This window comes from Cornus florida, unplaced genomic scaffold (assembly GCF_030987335.1).
Source record: "Cornus florida cultivar Cherokee Brave unplaced genomic scaffold, ASM3098733v1 CherokeeBrave_3.0.0_Hap2_Chr09, whole genome shotgun sequence".
Taxonomy (NCBI): domain Eukaryota; kingdom Viridiplantae; phylum Streptophyta; class Magnoliopsida; order Cornales; family Cornaceae; genus Cornus; species Cornus florida.
The window spans coordinates 53,142,572-53,166,032 of record NW_026775579.1 but is presented as its reverse complement, the minus strand read 5'-3'; the positions used below and the strand labels follow the sequence as shown (position 1 = coordinate 53,166,032).

The 23,461-nt window shown below is 36.3% G+C and overlaps 1 protein-coding gene across 3 annotated transcripts; it reads right to left on the bottom strand.

Moving 5' to 3' along the window:
- Positions 1-1,164: 1,164 nt before the first annotated feature.
- LOC132273943 (uncharacterized) lies at positions 1,165-22,860 on the bottom strand. 3 transcript variants are annotated; one of them, XM_059775057.1, is made up of 6 exons: positions 22,498-22,859; positions 21,896-21,994; positions 10,904-11,009; positions 4,218-4,350; positions 3,230-3,385; positions 1,165-1,496 (listed from the first exon to the last, which is right to left on the bottom strand). In XM_059775057.1, the coding sequence occupies exons 1-6, from the start codon at positions 22,562-22,564 to the stop codon at positions 1,488-1,490; spliced, it is 570 nt and encodes a 189-aa protein (XP_059631040.1). In that variant the 5' UTR covers positions 22,565-22,859; the 3' UTR covers positions 1,165-1,487. The 3 variants fall into 3 exon arrangements, with proteins under 3 accessions (XP_059631040.1, XP_059631039.1, XP_059631041.1); XM_059775056.1 differs by lacking the exon at positions 1,165-1,496 and having other exon boundaries at positions 3,089-3,385; positions 22,498-22,860; XM_059775058.1 differs by lacking the exon at positions 1,165-1,496 and having other exon boundaries at positions 3,089-3,385; positions 21,896-21,966; positions 22,498-22,858.
- Positions 22,861-23,461: the final 601 nt, after the last annotated feature.

Here is a 23,461-nt window from a genome sequence, read left to right as displayed (position 1 = left end):
TATTATTATTATTTTAAAAATTAATCTAATGAGAACATGAATAAGGAGAATTATGACTGAACTATTCAAGGAACTCTTGTATAATTAGGGAGCACGGATACTCCGTTAGAGGTGTTGTGGCAGAGCTGGTGAACACAGTCCGGAATATACCAAGGACACCATCAAAACATGTTAGAGTCAATTTATGAATATTTTTTACAAAATTTAGGAACTAAATATGTAAAAATAAAATTAGACTTAAAAACCTAATTCATACATTATTTTTGTTTATATATATATATATATATATATATATATATATATATATATATATTTTCCACTTCTTGTAACAAAATGTAAGCCAAATCAGTGAGAGAGAAAACGAAAAGTAGAAGAGGAAAAATAAAATAATAGAGGAAAAAATGGAGACATCCTATTTGAAGTATATGTGTATGATATTATTGTAAAATTGAAAAAAGTTTTATTTGGTATAATAATGTTTTTTATCAAATTTATCGTATTCAAGTAAATAAGGCAGTTATTGTTGTCTCTCGTAAAATAATAATAATAATAATAATAGTAATAATAATAATAATAATAATTTACTACTACCTTCGTGGTGCACTATAGAGTATATGTAATGAAGGGCTTGATGATGTCATCACTTGAGGGCTCACTTGTCCTTTTCGTTACACCTGATCACTGATTTTTGCTTGTACATTATCTCATGAACGATATTGGGCCATCTTCGCTCTTTATCATCGTGCACCAACGAACAATTGTGGGCCACTAAAATGGGCCTTTGTGATCTTTAATAGATCATTGTTGAAAGATAAGAATGTGTACATTTAACATTATAAAAGAAAAATTATCCTTCTCACAGACAATCTATGTTTCAAAGAATTTTTAACTAATAAAAATTTATTAATTAGGTGCTCCGAAATCAGTTGATCCAATCAGAATTTGCCTTATTATCAAATATGTCTATTGGTCAAGACCACGTAATTTTGAAATGTAACAATTTCTCTTAACTAACATATTACACACCAAAGGACCAATTTGCTCAGCGGTATCACCGATTGATGAAGGTCGGGGTTCGAACTTTGGTAAAGGTAAGATGTGTGTGTAATTACTTTAACTTCAAAAAAAAAAAAAAACATTAGAACACCACATGAGGTGAGATGCTTTATAATAAACATGGTTACCAAAAAGTTGTATTTTAGACATATAATACATGTACATACAAATAATTAGAATGTCTTTAAACATATTAAACAATTTACCTATTATGAAAAAGACACATATATATTTTACAATTTTATTTATTTATTTATTTATTACAATGTCTTAAATAAAAAGCAATTATTTTTTTTAGAACTGTGTCCAAGCTTGTAAATACTATGTTAAACTCTGGTAGTCTCCCTTCCATTGCTCTTTGTAGAAGATGCAACATATGTGGTGCATAATGTCCTCCTATCATATCTGGTGCATAATGTCCTCCTATCTCCTCACTGAATCTGTCGTTTCCAGTAATATATTAAGAGTTGTAATTAATAATATTACTTAAAAGAAATTTCATCTTCTATCAGCCCTTGGCTCATATTTTTTGTTAAATGATAGGAAAATAACATTGTAGACACAAATACAACTCATCCATGTAGTGAAAATGAGAATGCTATGTTAGATAATAAGAATCACTAGACAAAATAAGATAAATAACGAACTATAGCGCCTATAAATGATAAAATTAGGGAAAATAGACTTTAATGGGTCAAATTAACGTAAGCCTGATGCACCTACAAAAAGAGGAATATTTTGTTTGTGTAGAAGGTAAGCGATAAAGAGGCTGAACAAAACTCACATGGAATGAAGTAATAAAAAACGACTTAGAAAAATCTTAGTTCAAGAGAGAACATGATGTATAAAAAGAAAAGAATAGAAAAAGATAATTCAATGTCGATAACCGAATAAAATATAGAAAACATAGTGTGTTTTAATCTGGGCTGTTCAATGCCTCTTGCTACTTGGTATTTGGAGTTCTCTTCCTGTTTTTGGCTTTAGAAGTATTCTAAAGAATGTGCACCTATTAACCTATCTCAAATATTGCTAACAAAGGAAAATAATATTTGGTAAAGACAATATACTTTTGGACAACAAACATCCATATTCTAAAGAGTAAGAGTAAAACACACACTAACCTCCATGAGGTCCAGCCTTATTCCACATGCATGCTTAGAAAGGAAGCCAAACTCAACTCTCTCTCCCTCTCTCTGACACACACACACACACACACAGAGGTTGCTACAAAGCCACCATTGAATTAGAATTCAACTAGCTAGGTTCAATAAAAAAACAACCGAGACACCAACAAATGTTACTCTTAAGGAGCGATCATCACTGTCATAAGAGTGTGCACACACATTTCACTACCAAAAATGATGTTGTACAAGTTGCAAACTCAATTTTAAGGGATCCGGATGGTAACCTTCTCCACATCCGTTCAGTCTCATCATTTGCACTATAAATCAACAGTGCAGAATACTACATTGCAGTACCCGATACATTACGGATGCAACATTCATATAACAATGATGTAACACCTACGCAAAACATTTGCATTGAAATGTAACATATATGCAACTAGCTATATCGCGTTGTAACACTACAATACTTTGTTTTCTTTAACAAACTACCAGTCAATAAAAAGATGTGGGCAGAAAAAAGCTCTTGTAACCTTCTCTATATCCATGCTAAAGACCACACTTTGTGGTAGTGCCATTTACAAATATTTATCAAATCAAAATCATGTTGTCAAGAAATAATACTTAACAAGATTTGGAGGGGAAAAAAAAAAATTTAGATAAGACAGTGAAGGGTCGATCATAACCACTAGTGTCTTTGTCTAAACCGCTTGCAAAAGAATACAAACCGATTGATCAGTAAATTAACGGTCATTGTTTGGATCATATGCATTCACAAGTGCACATAGAATGCTGAAAAAAATACGAAGTCCATATTCAAATGGAGAAGCATTAAATTTCATTCACATGGTCGGTATCTAACAGTCATTGTTTCTCCATAAATGTTTTTTCAATGACACTTAACAGGCTTGAAAAGATTGATACTACAAACAATAATATCAGTGTAATTTATATACAAAAGGAATACATTTGAACAAATGGAGTGTGCTTGTTATTATAAGTAGATAATAGTTGTTTGCTTATTGCAATGTTAATCAAACATCCCTTACCTTAAGCCTGACATCTGTTTGGGAATGGAGTGACTTCTTGGGGCTTGAGCTTGAAGGAACAGCACTGAACTTGCGAACCAGGAGCTTAAAACACGGCAAAAATAATACATAGCACGTGGCGAAGACAAAGGGTGCCGCAACAAGCCAACCCAACAACTGCAAAGATTGCATAATAATGAATGATATTTCTATAGTGACTGTGAAGACCAGACTACCGGTAAGAGAATACCTCAGTGATAGGACTAGTATGGTTCAAAATTTTAATGGGAAATGTCCAAGTAGTAGGCCATCTTGCAGGTTTTTTAATATTATAAAAGGAAGTTAAAAAGGAAAAAAAGAAATGAAATGAATGATATATTTATCATATAAATCAATCTCCTTATAAGTAAAACAACATATAATTAAATCAGGGTACATAAGTGGAGGAGTGTTCCTGACTGAGTGACTGACATATTGTGATCAGTGCAAACTGATTTAAGGAACATAATGTTGGGCGATCAATGTGTCCATAAAATGAGCAACTTTGAAAAGAGAATGTTGTGATGAAAATAAGAAAGATAAGGAGGACAAAATTAGAAGTGAATGCATTCTTAACACTGCAGAAGTAGCAAACAATTTTTATAATTATTTTCTGTTTCTCTTCTCTTTGGGTTCTTTGAAAACTGAACCAAATAGGCCCTCAGTTTCCATTATCTCTAACTAAATTTCCAAATTTGTTTCTATAAAATTATCATCAAGAGGATACCTAAAATAAAATTTTCCCTTGACAGTGCAAGCTAGCTTCTGATAAACTTAGTTGGGGCTTAGGATGGGATTCTGGGTTTAATGGATACATGAAGAGATATCCATAATTATATAGCCCATTGTAAACTCGTTACCAAATGAAATATAGAAAAGTAAAACTCCTCATCATCCCATAAATGGAATCACGGCCCATCAGCTTCATATTGGGGGGGGGGGGGGGGGGGGAGAGAGAGAGGCTACGTACCGCATGGAAAATGCTTTGCAGGACGTCCCTTGAAGCATGGCCAGTCAATACCTTCCATAGAGCATCAGATGTTAACGGAAAATGTGGCCCACCAGATATAACTTCACCAAAGCGTAGGAATGGAACCACCAGACTAGAAAGTTTAACACACCAACAGCAATCAGAATAAGTAGATGCACAGTAGACAACATATGCATGTAACTATTAGCTCGGTAAAAGAATATTAGATAAAAAAAACATAAATTGCTGTACATGCCTGTAGAAAGACATGACAGGAAAAGAGAAAAAGGGTCATTTGCTTCTTCCCTCATATTCAACCACCCACTTCCCCTCTCAGTTGACATTTATTACCAACCTCTTTGTAGAAAATTTGGTGCACAGAAAGAGTGATAAATAACATGGCACAATTCACTTCATTTGAAATTTCCGTAGTTCTACTATAGAAGAAAAGAAGCAGAAATATCTCAAGAATATTGGTTGCAGGGGCGGAGCTAGGATTTTAGTTCAGAGGGGGCACAATGCACTTGTTGAAAAAAAAAAAAAAAATTTAATAAATATGGCAAATAGGAAGTATAATTTTTTTAAATCAAAAAGGCAAATAAGAAAAAAATAGTTGTAAAATAATATACTAAATAAATACTGTAAAAAAAAATATATAGTTATAAATATAAGAATCAAAATATTAATTAATAATATTTTAATTAAATACAATCACAAATGTCATTGATAAAAAGAAATAAGTTAAAAAAAAAAAAGAAAAATACATAATTATACATAAGTGAAAAAAGAAATTTTTTTAAAAAGGAAACAAAAATTAGAAAAGGAAAAATATATTATATAATTGAAGAAGGGATATATATAACTTTTTTTTTTTTTTTACAAAAGGAAATTAGAAGAATTTGAAATTTTGAGGGGGGGGACTATTTAAAATTACCATAAAAGTATATGTATATACCAAAAATATGTATTTATGTATAGTAGGTTGGAGCAAAGTGAGGGGGGGCACGTGCCCCCTCTGGGCCTTAATTGGCTCTGCCTTTGATTGGTTGCATGAGAAGAAAAGAACTGGCACAATAAAATAGGTTAAATGTACAATTTTCTTGAACTTGAGCCCACTCAAGAACAACACGAGGAATTATTAAGTACCATAGTTTGTAGATCAATCAACAAATAATTGGCAATCCTCTAGAGATGATTCTGATAAAAGGTGACAAAAAAGCTCAAAGAGAGACAATTTTGCTGCTTAAGAACATGTTCAGAGAAGTCCAACTTCCAAGGTGATGCCTTAATGCCTTGGCAAATTTTTTTTTTTTTTGGTAAGTTTAATGCCTTGGTGTTGGAAATCATATCTATAGGTTGACTCGATTATTGTGGCAGATTTATTTAGTTTTCATTATAGGCTTATGTTTAGGCTTTTGTTTAGGGATTTGATTTTTATTCTCTATCCATATTTGTAATTTTTCTCTTGTATATAATGATAGTCAGGTTCTCAAATTGAGTACGCCCATTTTGCCAAATTGCTTTTTGGTATCAAAGCCTCAAACCTACGTCTCTCCTCTCTCTCTCTCATCACAACTCCTTTCCTCTTTCTTTCTTTTCATCGCAAACTCACTCTCTTCTTCAGGCCGCTATTGTGATAGTCCTAGGGGGAGCCAATCTCCTCTAGGGTCGACCCCGATAGGGGTACTCCCTTAGTGTTTTTCATGCACCAAATGTCAGAAGACGTGTTTGCAATTTTTTGGGGTTGCCAGGATATTCGGCAGCGTTTTCAGATCGGACTGTCATGTCTCCGGCTTCTTGGTTTGATCAAAATCAGGTTTATTCCTCATTTATTTGAAATTATTGGTGATCTGTTGAATTATTCTATTTAATATTATAACTGATTCAAGTAATAATAAAGAAACTCTCTCTTCGGTGCAACACACACCAGCTCAACGAGTTACTAGTGTGCTGTTGAATAGCTGTAATTTTGCATCCTGGTCTCGTTCCCTCCACCTTTATGTTGGTGGAAAGGCAAATCAGGGTGGCTTTTAGGTGTTGAAAAGATGCCAGATATTAAAGATCCTAAATATGCTTAGCGGGATATGGACAATTGCACTATTTTAGGATGGATGTTTAGTTCTATGGAGGAATGAATTTATAATATAATCATGTTTTATGACATTGTTCACGACTTTTGGACTGCTTTGAATCAAATGTATGCTCATTCTAGGAATGATGCTCGTATTTTTAAGTTATACCAGGATATTGCTAATGCCTGAATTTGTCTGTACCTAATTACTTTAGGTATTTGAGATCTCGTTGGGAGGAATTGGCTCAATATGAGCCTCTGAGTGAATTTCCTCCCGAGGCAGCCTCTCTTCTCGTCAAATGTCGCCAGCATACCTATCAATTTTTCTTTATGGGATTACACCCAGAATTTGAACCACTTAAATCTCAGATCTTGAATGCATTACCAATGCCATCCCTGTTGAAAGCCTTTGCTACTGTTGATGGTGAAGAACGCAAGCACCGTTTAATTTAGCCCTCATTTGTTCCTCCACCAGTGTCTTACCCTGCTGGGGATAGTATGGCTTTTACAGCCAACTCTGGATCACGTAGTATTGGAGGTCAGATTATTTGTCACCATTGTGGAGGGGTTGGACATGTTAAGGCTCGCTGCTTCAAACTTCATCCTAAACTGAAGCAGAAATTTGCTAAGAACCGTTCATCTAGAACTGGTTCTTCTCGTACTGCATTTGTTGCAGAGATTCCTGCTACTACTGGTGGACCTACTATATTTCCTGGACTGAGCTAGCTTCAGTCTCAAATTGGGCAGATCCAGGACCAACTTGGCTCCTTTTCTTCCAGAGTTGGTGCTTCTCCAGCTGCTCCCACTACCACTATTGCTACAGGTACTCCTACTACATTTCATGTTAAGGCCAAGCAGCTTACCGGGGTTCTGGATTTTGGGGCTAATGATCACATGACTGGTGAGTTATTAGTTTTTTCTTCCAATGTCATACCTGTTACCCAATCTGTGTCTTGCGTATGGCTCTGTATTCACAGAAAAGGTGATGTTTGTCTGTCTCCTAATATTACTCTTTCATTTGTCTTTCATGTACCTAAATTTGCCTTACCTTTTATCTGTTAGCCGACTTGCAAAAAACTTCCAATGTGCAGTTATATTCTTATTAGATCACTGTTTTTTGCAAAACCTTTGTTCGAAGAGGATTTTTGGCAGGGATTATGAGCGTGATGGGCTTTACTTTAGGGAACCACCAAGAACGGGACTTCAAGCTTCTGTTTTCCCTGCTTCTAGTGCTTATGATGTTTCTTTTCGCACTTTTAGTCTATGGCATGCCCGTTTGGGGTATGTAAACTTTCAGTATCTATGTTTATTGTTTCCTTCGTTAAATAAAGCATGTAAGGACCATAAGTTTTAATGTGAAATATGTGAGCTTTACAAACATACTAGAACTAGCTATATTTCTCATATAAGTCGTGCACCTAGTATGTTTGATCTTATCCATTCTGATGTTTGGGGCCTTCCCCAGTTATTACTGCTTTCTCTGGGCATCGATATTTTGTGACATTTATTGATGATTATTCTCGTTGTACTTGGGTTTATTTATTGAAAAATAAATCTGAAGTGCTTCTTTTATTTACCTAGTTTCTTCAAATGATCAAAACCCAGTATAAAACTATTGTCCATAATATTCGTTTTGATAATGGGCGTGAATATGTTTCAAATGAGTTCCGAACTGAACTTAATAAAAAGGGGATTACCAACAGGCATGTGGCCTAGCGGTACAAGGCTCCTACTTTCCAAAGGAATGTTAGGGGTTCGAACCTCAGTGGAGGTAGTGTGTGTGAGTCTCAACTAGGAAAAAAATAAATAAATAAGGGATTTTATATCAACTCACTTGTCCCTACACTCCTGAACAAAATGGTGTGGTTGAACGCAAAAACCATCATCTTATGTCTGTGAGTCGATGTCTTTTGAGTGGTATACATGTGCCTAAATTCTATGGCATGCGGTTGTTCTTACAGCTGTTTTTCTGATTAATGGTACTCCCAGTCAAGTTTTGGGTGGTAAGACCCACTTCAGATTCTCTAGCCTAATTATACATTGTTTAATCTTTTGCCTCGTGTTTTCAGCTGTACTTGTTTTGTTTATAACGGTAGTCCTTCTCGTCATAAACTTAATGATAAATCTATTAGGTGTATTTTCTTGGAGTATTTTGCTATGTCAAAGGGCAATCGTTGTTATGATCTTGTGGCCAAACATATGTACCATTCTCTTAATGTGACATTTCATGAAACTGTTCATTTTTATAGTACTAATTTTGTGGTACAAGATTCTCTCTCTTGTGGTCTGGAGAAGGAGATCTCTCCTATTGCCTATCCTGTTTCTATCTTTAAAGATCACACTGTCCTGGAATCTCCTTCTCCACCCATGTAGGTTCCCCTCCGCCTTTGCAGGTTTACTCTCGTCGCCGTCGCACTCAACCTCCCCCGCCAGAATCATCTTTAGAACCGGGTCTAGGTAACTCTCCTTCTCCTGTGGCTCCTATCATTCCCAAGCATACATCCCGTTATCCTACCCGTGGTCGTCACCCTCCTAATTGGTATGGTTTCTCTAGTAGCACTAACCACCCTATTTCCCAGTATGTCTCCTATGATGATCTTTCAGGTGCATAAAAATCCTTCTTGGGCAAGATTGGGTGCGTTTTTATTCCTCAATCAGTGTCAGAAGCCCTCCAGGATCCTAATTAGGTGTCTGTTATGACAACAGAAATGGATGTTTTACAGTGTAATAATACATGGGAACTTGTTTCTTTACCTGTTGGGGAGAAAACGGTTGGCTGCAAATGGGTCTTTTGTGTGAAGTACTTAGCCGATGGTTCTATTGATCGGTATAAGGCTCGGTTGGTGGCGAAAGGCTTTACTCAGATTCTGGGTAAAGTATTGGTGTTACCTTTGCTCCTGTGGCAAAGTTGACATCTGTGTAATTGCTTGTCGCCTTGGCTACTGCCCATTCTTGGCATTTGCATCAGTTAGATGTCAAGAATGCATTTCTTAATTGAGACTTACTTGAGACTATATATATAGATCCACCTCCTGGATTTCGAGCTAAGGGGGAGTATGCTGGGAAAGTCTATCGGCTGTGGAAGTCTCTTTATGGTCTGAAGCAATCTCCTAGACCATGGTTTAGTCGTTTCAGTGATGTTGTCCTATTCATGGGCTTTGTGCACTGCCACTCAGACCATACTTGCTTTATTCGACGTCGCTATGATGGTTGTTGCATTATGTTATTAGTATATGTGGATGATATCATTATCACAGGTGATGATGCTTCAGGGATTGCTCAGGCAAAACTTCCTATTCAAAAGTCCTTTGATGTAGGACTTAGGTCCCCTTCGATATTTTCCTAGAATTGAGGTTGTTAGATCCCGTCGAGGAATTTCCTTATCTCAAAGGAAATATGTTTTGGATCTTCTTCAAGATACTGGCATGCTTGGGTGTCGACCCACTTCCACTCCTATGGACCCCAATCTCAAACTCTCTGTTGAGTCAAGGGAATTACTTCTAGATCCATCCGTGTATCAACGTTTGGTAGGTCGTCTTATCTACTTGACTAACACAAGGCCCAATTTAACCTTTGTTGTTAAGTGTGGTTAGTCAATTCATGCATGCCCTCGCTCAATTCATATGGATGCAGTCTACCATATTTTAAGGTATCTTAAGTCGTGCCTTGGCCTTAGTCTGTTCTATGTCTCAGGAAATCATTCCAGACTCTCATGCTTTACTAATGCGGACTATGCTGGATGTAAGACAGATAGACGGTCTACCTCTTGCTTCTGTACTTTCTATGGTAATCATCTCATATCATGGAAGAATAAGAAGCAAGTTGTTGCCTCAAGATCTTTTGCTGAAGCTGAGTACTGAGCTATGGCTCAAGGTACTTGTGAGCTCCTTTGGCTTCAATCAATTTTGGGAGAATTGGATCTTGTAGAGAAAGGTTCTTAAAGGCTGTTTTGTGACAATAAATCAGCCATTATGCTTGCTTCTGATTCTGTGTTACATGAAAGGTCGAAACATATTGAGATAGACATTCACTTCATTCGAGAGTAGGTTCGGTCAGGTATCATTAATCCTATTTTTGTCCCCTCTTCAGAACAGACTGCAGATGTGTTCACAAAGTCTATTGGGTCTTCTCTTCTTCAGTCTTCCATAGTCAAGCTGGGCTTGATTAACATATTTGCTCCAGCTTGAGGGGGAGTGTTGAAAATCATATCTATAGGTTGACTCGATGATTGTGGCAAATTTATTGGGTCTTCATTATAGGCTTATGTGTAGGCTTATGTTTAGGGATTTGATTTTTATTCTCTTTCCATATTTATAATTTTTCTCTTATATATAATTATAGGAAGGCTCTCGAATTGAGTACGCCAATTTTACCAAATTGCTTTTCTTGGCAAATTAGCATGTGATGCATAAGAGAGAATGAAACAATGAATGCTCGGTGATCTGTTTGAGCATTGAATGAAAGCCTAAATCTGAACAAGATCACTTCTTTCCAAAAAGCTATATATGTATCTGGATTCTGGTCACAATGACCATCAAAGAAAAAAGGAAAAATGGAACTCCTCCCCATTTGAGATAGCCACATGGAATTACCACTTCATGACATGATAATTTACCTCAATTCTATTGGAGTAGCGATGAGGTTAGCCAGCATCACACTTGGAGCATTGCACAGAGATCCAAGCACTGCAATAGCCATCCCACATAGAAAAATAGTGACCCCTGTTTATCACAAAAATTAGAAGAAGGGGTCATCCGAGGAACATAAATTCTATTCACAATTTCACACAAATAGGAAATATACATTAACATATTGATGTTTATAAGCCACTATTTAGGAAATCAAGGAACAATTGTGTTCGTGACTCTATATAATATCAGATGTTTGATAGTTGCTTGGAAAGATTCATTACTAAAAGAAATAAATTGAAAGATTCATTACTAAAAAGAACAAATATATTACACAAAATAGCAAAACCCAAAAGAACTTAACAAGACAACGCCGAAAACTACTTCTATGAAAATTTAATATTTTTGCAATTTCAAGACTCCGTTTAAATCATTTTGGTACATATGTTGATAAACACTGTGAAGAAAACACTGGTCCACCTAAATGACTGAATGACATCAAAACCCAAATTTCTTTTCAGAAATAAAGTCAACAAGAAGAAAGTGGACAATTAGAGAAGTTATGATAGGTGCTCTAGCTATGCTAGATAGTTTTGTTATTTGTTGGATGGTTTTATATATAATAGATATTTATAATAAAATGAAGTTCTTGTTCCCCTCGCCTGTGCGCCCGACTCCAATAATAGAAAAACAAATTTGTGAAGGATTTATGTCCACTTTGCTATCCAGGTGGTTATCTCTTCAATATTTTTATGCACTCTCAGGTATTTTTTAACATCAAGCATCCAATATACCCCTCAACAATATCCAGGTTTGATATTTTTGTTTTGTTATCCATTTACCAGATCCATTAGCAGCAGCAGCAGCAGCAGAAACTTTAGATCTGTTGTTACCTGCCATAGCTTTACATGTATATTTCACCAACTCTAAATTAAAAGCAACCTTAAAAGCAATTAATTAGCCTTACGAACTTAGAAGCACGAATTCGGATACAGGACACAGATACAATACGACACAGATATGGTGACACGGCAAATCCTAAAAAATTTGGACATGGACACAACGGGACACGACGAATAATAAATACTCCGTCTGTCCCATAGTAGTTGTCCATCTTTCCATGTTTAGTTGTCCCAAATTAGTTGTCTTGTTTCAAAAACCAATGCAATATAGTTTGTAACATTTCTAAACTACCCCTATTGCATTAGAATGATAAAATAAATTAAAGTGTCAAATGACAACTTGTGGACCCCACCATTAATAACTTTTACAGCAACATTTCTTTATTTCTTCTTGGAATTCGTAAAATCACCCATTCAAAATAGAAATTTTAGGAGGGGTGAATTAGGAAATCTATTCACTAGTATGCAATAAAATAATATTAAAACTTAATCTCTTAAAAACTGTGAATTTCAAAGTTGGACATCTAAATTGGGACATAGGGAGTATATTTTATATACATATACATATGCATATGATGTTGTACTTTAAGAAATTAAGTGTAATATTATTTTTATTAAGTGGCAACCTAATAATGAAAAACAAAATTGTGTTTTGCTAGGAAAAAGAAAGAATGGTAGAAAGAGGATTAAGAAAAAAAAAAAAAAAAATAGGATTAGGGTTTTTTTTAGAAAAAGAATTAGGGCTTAGTTAAAAATAAAGGTAAGAATCCATAAAAGATAAAAAGTTCACAGAAACAAGAGGACAAAAGGAAAAGGAGACGCAAAGAATTTTGTTGTGAAAGGAAAAAATGTATCTAGGATTTGTGAAGAAGAAGAAGAAAGAAAAGAGGAGGACGAAGAAGAAGAGAGAAAATAGGAGAGAAAGAGAGACCGAAGCTTGGTTGATGGGAGAACAAGAGAGAGTCAAAGATGATTATGCAAGAGTTTGAACCTTTGAACTAAAATATAAGCATAAATATCTTCTTCTTTTTTAATATAAATTTTTGTTTTACTTTTAAGGTGTTATGTAATGACCATCATATTACTAAAAGTTATTAAACAACTCCTCATATTTACACTTCAACCAGCTTTCTTTCTAAAACTTTCTTTAAAATCCCCAAGAATGCCTAACTTATCACCCAAAAAAAAAATCCCAAATAATGGGACACGCGTGTCCACGGCGTGTCTATACCGTATCCGAATATTCAAAAAAATGAAAAAAATTCAAACACATTTTTTGGCGTGTCAAGGCGTGTTCGGCGCGTGTCGGTGTCCAACACAGATTCTTTGCTTTTTTAGATGTGTCCATGCTTCCTAGCTTACGAATTTCCACACACTAAATATATCAAAACCATAAAGCAGCAGAAATCACTCATAATTTTAGGCACTGCAACTGACATTCCAGTTCAGTATTCACACGTGCCATGTTAGCTCTCAAAAGTGGTTACCACTTTCCATCTGTTTCTCCTCCATATTTATTTAAACACAAGGAGGGGTTTAACACTATCATCTTCTTCTTCCCCCCCCCCCCCCCCCCCGGGCGGCTTTTCTCTCATAATTAATGCCATCTAATCCTTTTTATACCCTCCGACTTACACTATTATAACATGAATATTTCATAAATACACAAATAGGTCGTTATTTGATAGATGATTAGGATCGTCATCAACTTGAATGCCATTTTCTTTTTGATGGTAAATCACCTGAAGTCGTAATGAATTAGGTATAATATATTGGCTGCTTATATTTTATGATTTACTTGTAGTTGCATTTTTTAGTTATTGCATGAGTTGGCACAATGTTATTCACAATACATGTATCTTACTTTGATTAAAATCAATATGAAGTCCAATGTATTAAGTAAAATATTTTCTAGCATCGTAACATTAAAGAAAACAATTAAAAGCATTAAAACGTGATGAACTGGGACCAAAATATGCATATCATTATGTGGTTTGATTCAGGCCATGGCCTCAGTTAGAGCGTAATGGGAAAATAGGATTCATGTAGCCGACAACAAGTAGTTGGGATTTGTTAGAATGTATATTGTTTATAGTGTTGGGTCATTATGTAATTACCCATAGTAGTTAGGGTTATTGTGTAATTATGTAATTAGGGTGTCTAACCCTTGTTCTTATATAAGCCTTATTTAGAGGGCTGCAGATTGACAATATACACAAGGATACATTTTTCTCTCTATCTCTCTCTCTCTCTTTCTCTCCCTATCTCTCATGAATCTAAACATGGTATCAGAGCGGTATAAATTCATGGGTGTGGGAAACAATAAGTATATTGCCCTTGTATGAGAGTGACTGGAATCGTGAGTATGTCGTCAGTGTCTTTGTCGGAAGTTCGTGTCGCCGGTAGGTTGAGAACATCACCTATAATCGCCATCGTCCTTAATCACCGTCTGATCTGAAGCCCGTAGTCGTCGTCGTCAGATCTGCAGCCTCCTTCGTCGCCGTCAGATCTGAAGCCCCTTGGCCGCTTGTGTTGTTGCCGCGTCGATCGTCAGCAAGCCTGCCGACACCCACCGTCGTTGTTGGCAAAGGTGAAGCTTCATCGATTCGCCCTTTTTTTTTTCTTGGTCGGAAGTTGCGGAGGTTGTGTGGTGTCACCGCTGTGTGCTCGCCGGAGTCTGTTGGTGGGGTTGTGAAGAAGAACAGCCCTGTTTGGTTGCGTAGCTATACTATTCCAATCCTGGTTTACTAAAACCAGGATAACAGAGACTTGTTTTGATCCAATCCAATTACCCAGATCTGATCCAGTTCCAGATCCGACCCGGTTCCAGATCCGAACCAAATCCGACCCGATTCCGATTCTGCATTTTCCCCAGGTTCATTTTTTTTAAATCTTCTCCATGGCTTCCAGTTCAGATCTCCTATCTCCTGCATCCTTTAATCCTCCCATGATTTCAGTCAAGCTTAATGGAAAAAATTACATTTTATGGGCCAAGTCAGTGGCCATTTTCCTGAAAGCCAAAGGCTTTGGCGATCATTTGGTTCAAGATAAACCCAAAAGAAGTGATGCTAATTTTAGTTCATGGGAACAAAGGGATGCTCAGATCATCTCCTTAATGCTAAATTGTATTGAACCTCATATTAGCTCCAACCTGTTATATCTGGACACTGTCAAGGAGATATGGACCCGACTCCAACAATTTTATTCTGGTGCTGGAAATATAACCAGAGTTTATGAGGTGTGTAGACAATTTTTTTTATCTCCAGCAAGGGACTCACAGTTTAGAAGAATACCTCTCACGGGCAATGGGACTGTGTGAAGAAATGAATATGTATCAACCCATCACCTCTGATGTGAAAAGCATGCAGCAGCAATGTGAGGATTTTAATGTTGTTTAGGTTCTCACAGGATTGTCACAAGAGTATGAACTTGTTCGTGCACAGATTTTGGGTAGCCCTACACTTCCCTCTCCACCTGATATGTTATTCAGACTCCAGCGTGCCACTTTATCTAGTGGCTCTTCAGGCAGTACTTCCAGTGGTGTCACTGCTCCTTCTAACAATGAACGTTCTGCCTTAGTTGTGAACCAGGGTGGCTTTCAGTCTTCTCGTGGAGGTGGTGGTGGTGGTCGTTTCGGCCGTGGCCGTGGCCGTGGTCGAGGCAAAGGCAGAGACTCAAAAATTTGCACTCACTGTAGTCTTACTAATCACACGATCAATTACTGTTGGGATCTTCACGGGAAACCGCCATCTTCTTCTTATGCACATCAAGTGACTGCTAGTGATGGGGATTCTTCTCTCTCTGCCATATCCACTGCTCCACATGTGGCTGTTGAGACTGCTATGGTCACGATTCCCCGTGATGAGTATGCTCAATTTCTGTCTCAACAACGGACTTCCACCTCATCTTCCATGGGGTCCTTGGCTCAATCAGGTAGTGCCCCTGCATGTCTTCTGTCCTCTAGTCAGAGTCCCTGGATTCTTGACTCTGGCGCATCCGATCACATGACTGGTAGTTCTCATCTCCCATCTGATTTTCAGTCTGTTCCTTCCTCTCAAAGTGTTACTCTTGCTAATGGATCATCAACTAAAGTCTTGGGTTTGGGAACTGTTCATCTTACCTCTTCTATGTCCATTTCCTCTGTATTATATGTTCCTCAATTCCCTTTTAATTTGTTGTCCATTAGCAAAATTACTAAATCTCTTAACTATTTCTGTAACATTTTATCGCACATGTTGTCTTTTTCAGGATCTCAAGACGAAGAAGAGGATTGGTATGGGACATGAAGTAGGTGGCTTGTATTACTTCGATCTTGCACCATCTCCCACGGCTCTTCAATCATCTTTGTCTTCTTTCCAGTGGTATTGTCGTCTCGACCATCCCTAACTATCAGTTCTGCAGCGTCAAGTTCCCGATCTTAGTCATGTTAAGTCTCTGTCTTGCGAAACATGTCAGCTTAGCAAGCATTGTCGTGTATCTTTTAAGCCAAGAGCTAATAATCGTGTGGCTAGTCCTTTCCAATTAGTTTATTCAGATGTATGGGGACCAATAAAACATATTTCTATTAATGGATTTCGTTATTTTGTGACTTTTGTGGATGATCATTCTCGGATGACTTGGTTGTTTCTAATGAAATATCGTTCTGAGTTGTTTTCTATTTTTCAAATATTTCGCAAAGAAATCAAAACTCAATTTGGGTGTTCCATTAAAGTTTTACGTTCTGACAATGCCAAAGAATATTTCTCGGACCCTTTTGAGACTTACTTTCATGCTAAAGGTATCATTCATCAATCCTCTTGTACTTATACTCCGCAACAAAATGGAGTAGCTGAGCGTAAAAATCGTCATCTTCTGGAAGTCTATCGTGCCCTTTTATTTTATATGCATGTTCCCAAACGTTTTTGGAGTGATGTTGTTCTTACGGCATGTCATCTTATTAATAGGATGCCCTCGTCAGTGCTACACGGTAAATCTCCTCACTCTGTTCTATTTCCCGACTCCGTATCGTTTAATCTGACTCCGCGGGTCTTTGGCTGTGTGTGTTTTGTCCATAACCTTGGACCTGGTCTTGATAAACTCAACCCTCGTGCAACTAAATGTGTTTTTCTTGGGTATTCACGCACTCAGAAGGGTTATCGTTGTTACAGTTCTCATTTCCAACGCTATTTCACTAGTGCTGATGTAACATTTTCTGAGTCTATCCCATATTTTTCTGATTCTACTAGTCCTCTCGATATTACTTCTGAGCCACCTCTGCCATCGGTTCCCTCTCAGTTTCCTGTTTCCGCACCTCGGTCTGCTGTTCCATTGCAGGTTTATACTCGACTACCTCGACCGCTTACTTCGCTCCCTCCATCTCCTTCATAGTCTTCGGATCCGACGCCTTTACCTGATGATTTGCCTATTGCCCTTCATAAAGGTATTCGGTCGTGTGTTACTGCACATCTCATTTCTAACTTTGTCTCTTATCGTCATATTTCATCCTCTTTATCTTATTTTTTATCCAAAGTATCTGCTACTTTTGTTCCAAAGACATTGCAGGATGCTCTCTCTAATTTGGGTTGGCGGCAAGCCATGGTAGATGAAATGGATGCCCTTCATCGTAATGGAACATGGGATCTTGTTCCCTTACCTCCGGGCTCCAAACCGGTTGGTTGTAAGTGGGTCTACACAGTTAAATACCTTCAAGATGGATCTATTGAGCGGTTGAAGGCTCGTCTAGTGGCAAAAGGGTACACTCAGACTTATGGTGTTGACTATGATGAGACTTTTTCTCCGGTTGCTAAGATTTCTTCAATTCGGATTCTTATTTCCATTGCTGCCAATTATAACTGGCCGTTGTTCCAATTGGATGTCAAAAATGCCTTCTTACATGGTGACTTGGTTGAAGAAGTTTATATGGAGCAACCACTTGGGTTTGTTGCTCAGGGGGAGTATCGTCACACTGTTTGTCGCCTTAAAAAGGCCCTGTATGGATTGAAACAATCTCCACGGGCTTGGTTTGGGAAATTCTCTGAGGCGGCATCAGAATTTGGTCTTAACAAATGCCAGACCGATCATTCGGTATTTCACCTGCTCACTAAAGCTAGCTTCATCTTTCTTGTCTGCAGGCATTGCTAAGTTGAAGTTGTTTCTGCAAAATCGATTCCACACTAAAGACTTGGGTAAACTTAGATACTTCTTGGGTATTGAAGTTGCTAGATCCAAGGAAGGTATAAGTTTATCTCAACGAAAATATGTGTTAGATTTGCTAGAAGAAACGGGTATGTTAGGCGGTCGTCCGGTTGATGCTCCTATGGATTCAAATACAAAACTTGTGTCTGATGAGGGTGATCTATTTAATGACCCAGGCAGATTTCGTCGCCTTGTTGGGAAATTAATTTACCTCACTATCACTCGACCTGATATTTCATATGCAGTTAGCGTTATAAGTCAGTTTATAGGAGCTCCTAAAATGCCACATTGGATTGCTGTTCTTCGGATTATCCGATATCTCAAGCGAGCTCCAGGTTTTGGGTTACTATACCATTCAAATGGTCATCTCAGGGTAGAAGGTTTTACAGATGCTGACTGGGCTGGTTCTCCTTCAAATAGGAGATCTACTACAGGCTACTGTACATTTGTAGGAGGAAATCTTGTTACGTGGAAAAGTAAAAAGCAAACGGTGGTAGCTCGATCTAGTGCTGAAACTGAGTACAGGGCAATGGCACATACCACTAGTGAGTTGACATGGATACAAAATCTTCTAAAAGAACTTGAGTTGACAGTTGAAACTCCTACTCCATTGTTCTGTGATAACCAAGCAGCAGTTCACATTGCATCGGATCCTGTGTTTCATGAGAGAACCAAACATATTGAGGTTGATTGTCATTTTACTCGGGAAAAAATATTAAGTGGTAGCATCTCTACTCCATTTGTGAAGTCTGAAGATCAACTAGTTGATATGTTTACCAAAGCACTGGGTCATAATCGGTTAAGGACTATCTATTCCAAATTAGGATTATTTGATATATATTCTCCAGCTTGAGGGGGAGTGTTAGAATGTATATTCTTTATAGTGTTGGGTCATTATGTAATTACCCATAGTAGTTAGGGTTAGGGTTATTGTGTAATTATGTAATTAGGGTGTCTAACCCTTGTTCTTATATAAGCCTTATTTAGAGGGCTGCAGATTGACAATATACACAAGGATACATTTTTCTCACTATCTCTCTCTCTCTCTCTTTCTCTCCCTATCTCTCATGAATCTGAACAGGATTCTTGGGAATAATTGTTGTTGTTACAAGTGATTAACAAAAAGCATATCATCAATACTAGTTTCTAGTTACACCTTGCTTGATACTCCCAATCTCGTTAGACTGTGATAGTGATAGTTACATAACAAAAACAGTGATCTAAATGTCATGATCACCAGAAGATAGAATCTTGGAAATGAAGATAATAATGTTTTGACATTGAAGAATTTAAGAAATATGAGACAAATAAGGCTTCAATAACCAACTTACAACAATCTCCATAAAGATAAACTCAAAGGACATCTTCCTTCATTTTGGATTAATATATATCATTTTGGTATCCCCATTCCATGCATACCAAACAAAACCTTCATGGTTATATGTTCCAAGCTAACTGAACCAACGACTCTTTGGGCCTGGTTGCAGTGGACCACAAGAAAACTACTACACCATTCAAGTGTTCAGTTGGATTCAGGAACAAAAAAAAAAAGTGTTCAGTTGGAGCACCCAGTACAAGAACTCTTCTTCCAATAATCCATGTCCTACACATCCTCTCTTTCACCCACTACAAACCTCAATTCAAGATAGCATGTGTATGTTAACTTCGTGTAATCATTGATCTCCCCAAAAAAATATCTTAGCCATCTCAAACCACACTTTCTTCTTCTAATGGGTTCACATAAATGAGTGTATCTCCAGTATTTGATATCCTTGTCATAAAAGCTGAGTTGGACCTATCGTAATGGACCAAATAAAGGTCAGGTCATATGGGCTGTAAATGGCTTCAAAAAAACCCGACCTTAACCCAAACTCGCATAGCTGAGCTTAAGCTGGACTTTGGCACGAGCAACTCAGGTTCATGGTTAAATTAAGTCCCGCCTGGATAGACTGGCTCAGACTGTCTGTGCAGACTCCAAGCCTGACCAAATCCACCTGCCTGAACAAATTGACAACTGTCAAACTCGACTCCTCATTCTCACTTTTGGTTGCCTAAGCTTTTACTGTCGCACGAAAATTTGTCCTTAAATATCTACTTAAAAACACATTTTATTTGATCCTTGCAGAACATCTTTTATCAACATACACTAATCCCTAAAGCTTTAGTGGTTCTTAAATGTATATATCCAATTTAATCAAGATAAATTCCCTAATTTGGTTCCATAACAAGAACAAATAATTCATGCAGTTCTCTTGTTTACCAACTCCTTGACAAAAATCCTACTCCTAGATATTTGGAAATCATGCACATGGTATCTCCATTTTTATTTTTTTGATAAGTAACTCGTGGTGTCTCCATTTCTCTCAATCTCAATCATATATCAACCATTCATTGTTTTGTCACATAGAGATTAAAGACTGATTTAAAGATCCTAATATGGGAAAGAAACTAATATATAATTTGTTAGCATGCCATGACATTAAAGTGGCATGAGATGAACAAGGGTCCCTGCCTTCATTCTGGAATAAGATATACTATGTATTCTACTATATAGCCTATAAACATGACGACAACTTGGGATTTGTACAAGTATGTATGGAATCCATTTTCCCATTATAACTATTGGAACCTACATAGTTATATGTTTTTAGCTACTTCAGCAATTGCCTAGTCAACAACTCACCTAATTATTAAAGTTTAGGATATAGTTACTCAATTAATGTGAATCCAAAAATTGAGCAAAGGTATGTCATAACTGGACATATGGAATGAACCCACATACATGTCTCATTTCATATGACATTATAATAGGTAATTTAAATCTCCTATGTAGGTATTCTTGAATAACATTAGATATTTTTGAAGAACCTATTAGTTTTTGGAGTTATTTTACAATTTAAAAAATGAAATGTGAATAAATATATAAAACTTAAAAGGTTTTATAAGGAAGGTGTGCATCGTATATGAAGGAGAACTTCTAAAAAGTCCAGCAATGTGATTTTCAGCTTCTTCTTCTTGGACCATATAGGCATATACATACTCTTCTATCAAAGTTTTTGCTCTGATTTTGTTGATCATTAACCCTTGGTGTCACGCTATACTCTGATAACTGAAAAGCCTAATTTTAAAGGTTCCAGTAGGTGCAATCTTCTTCTTCTTTTTTCATCTAGCTATGTGCGACACATATCCCATACCAGTTTCAGTGCTGTTTTGCGTTGACATGAGTATTTTACTGTAATAGATGAGTTCGGGTGAGAGAGGGCTTTTTTGCAATTGATCACCACTCTTACCCCACCAGATGCAAAGTCTTCAGCTGGAACCCCAATTTGAGAACTCTTCTACCAATAGTCCATGCCCTATACATCATTGCTTTCACCCACTTCATGACTCAATTAAAAAAATCATACATCTTTCATCTGATATTAATATTGATCATCCTTGTATACTTGTCAAAAAAAAATATTGATCATCCTTGAAAATATCTTAGCCATCTCAAACCCGTACTTGTTCAATCACATGCATCAAGTGTTAATGAGTTCATACAAGTGAAATGATCTGTGTAGTGTTAGGCTAGCCCTCCCACTCATTGGCTTCAAAAGCCTCATATTGTTAACACTTATAAAATATTGTTAACACTTATAAAATTCGAACCCTCATTCTCCTGAAGTTGAAAACATTTCGATGACAGGAAGCTCAAAAAAAAATCTTAGAATCACAAACACACTTATCCCATACAATAATAATTATTGAAATAAATACATATCAACTTGAATTAAAGACCAATAGTAATAACCATAAAATTAGAAGTGTCATTTGCTTAAATCAAAGGAAATGTTTAGTAGACAGTCATGCAGATTGATATTTGGAAACAAGAAAGCCAAAATGTTCAAAATCACAACATACCACAGATGGGAAATACTCCCAAGGTAATTCCAAGAGCCGCCGAGAAGGCCAATTGCTTCGGTTCTGCACCCCTAGCCAAAACTAATAATGCATCATGAACTGTTCACAACCCATTGTTTGATAGACATTAAAAAAGCAAACCAATGATAATAAAGTTTCATCTTGAGATAGCAAAATCAGATAAGAAAATGCATTTTTAAGTTTAAAAAAAAGTAAATAAATAAATAAATAAATTATCCCAACCTATTCTAGAAAGTCAAAGTGATCTCTTTAATTGTTAAATACGTTGTGGAAGGTAGTTTAAATTATTTCTAATACATTAAACACAAAGTACTTTTTCCAAGTAATAAAGCATTATAATCATACATAAATATATATACACATATATATAATGACCTAGGATTGATAGTATTTTACAGTAAATAGCATAAATCTGATAAAAAATCGTTGACATCTCAAGAAAATTATATAAAGTTGTACACAACTAATAGATAGATTCAATCAACTACAAGCGAAGAAAACATTAGATCAAAGACTTCTATAGAGAACATGTATATACAAATATGTGTGTGTGTGTGTATATAGTAAGAGAGAGAAAGTACCTTCGGAGGATATGGAGGAGCGGATCGACGATCTTTTTGTGGAACCAGGGAACCATTCCAAACCCATTCAAAATTTTTGCCATTTTCGCTTACAATTGTTGGGGGACTGTGAGGATTCGACGAATATATATATATATAGATTGAGACGCACAGACAACGCAATCAATCAATCAATGAATCGATTGCTTCTGGAACACAATTCTTATCAGAATCTTCATTTTCTTCTACTTTTAACTTTTTGGTAATTTCGAAAAGAAATTCTTTATTGGCTATATTCGCTCCTTGGTTAATGGTTACAGAGTTTGAGTTGGGTGGAGAGATGCGAGAAAGTGTGAGAGTACTCTTTTTTCAGCTTAGTTTGAGCAATTCTCTGAAAATATAGTAATTATTTATTTAATTATTTATTTTACAAAGTAATTTAATAAAGATATTTTTATGAATAGTAATTTCTCAAGTTCAAGATAAGATTCTGTCTTTTGTAAATTGCCTATTTTTATATAATTTATTTATTTATTTATTCTAACTACTGAATAATTAAAATATTTTCTTTAAGCTAAATTCGGCCCAAACCGAGAAGCCCAGTGCATGGGTGCGTTAGGTTTGTCGGCTTGTTGAGTTTGTCTTGTTGAGTTTGTCGGCTTGTACAAAGACAGTCAGTTAGTTAAAGTTTTAGTAATAAAAAATTAGAGTTCGTTAGAAAAAGGTACCATACTCATTTCACCGTATGAGTAAAAGAATCATTTCTTCCCTTCTTGTGAAGTCATCAACTAAAACTGTCATTTCAAAGAGAGGAATCATTACGTTTCTATCCTTTACATATATTATATTTTTTTTCAATAGTAAAATTAGAATTTAAAAAGTTACAAAGTTGCTGAAATTAATATTTTTCAGTTTTGTATCATTTACATATAAATAAAATACGGAAGGTAGGTATATTTTGTTAAATATCAGTTTATATTGACTT

Bases quoted from the DNA above. Each gene is read 5' to 3' on its own strand.
- LOC132273943 (XM_059775056.1), bottom strand. From the start codon at position 22,564: ATGGGTTTGGAATGGTTCCCTGGTTCCACAAAAAGATCGTCGATCCGC. The intron at 21,995-22,497 runs GTACTTTCTCTC...GGTTGTGAACAG, and splicing joins CTCCTCCATATCCTCCGAAG to TTCATGATGCATTATTAGTT. The intron at 11,010-21,895 runs GTATGTTGTGAT...TGTGATAAACAG, and splicing joins GGGAGTATTTCCCATCTGTG to GGGTCACTATTTTTCTATGT.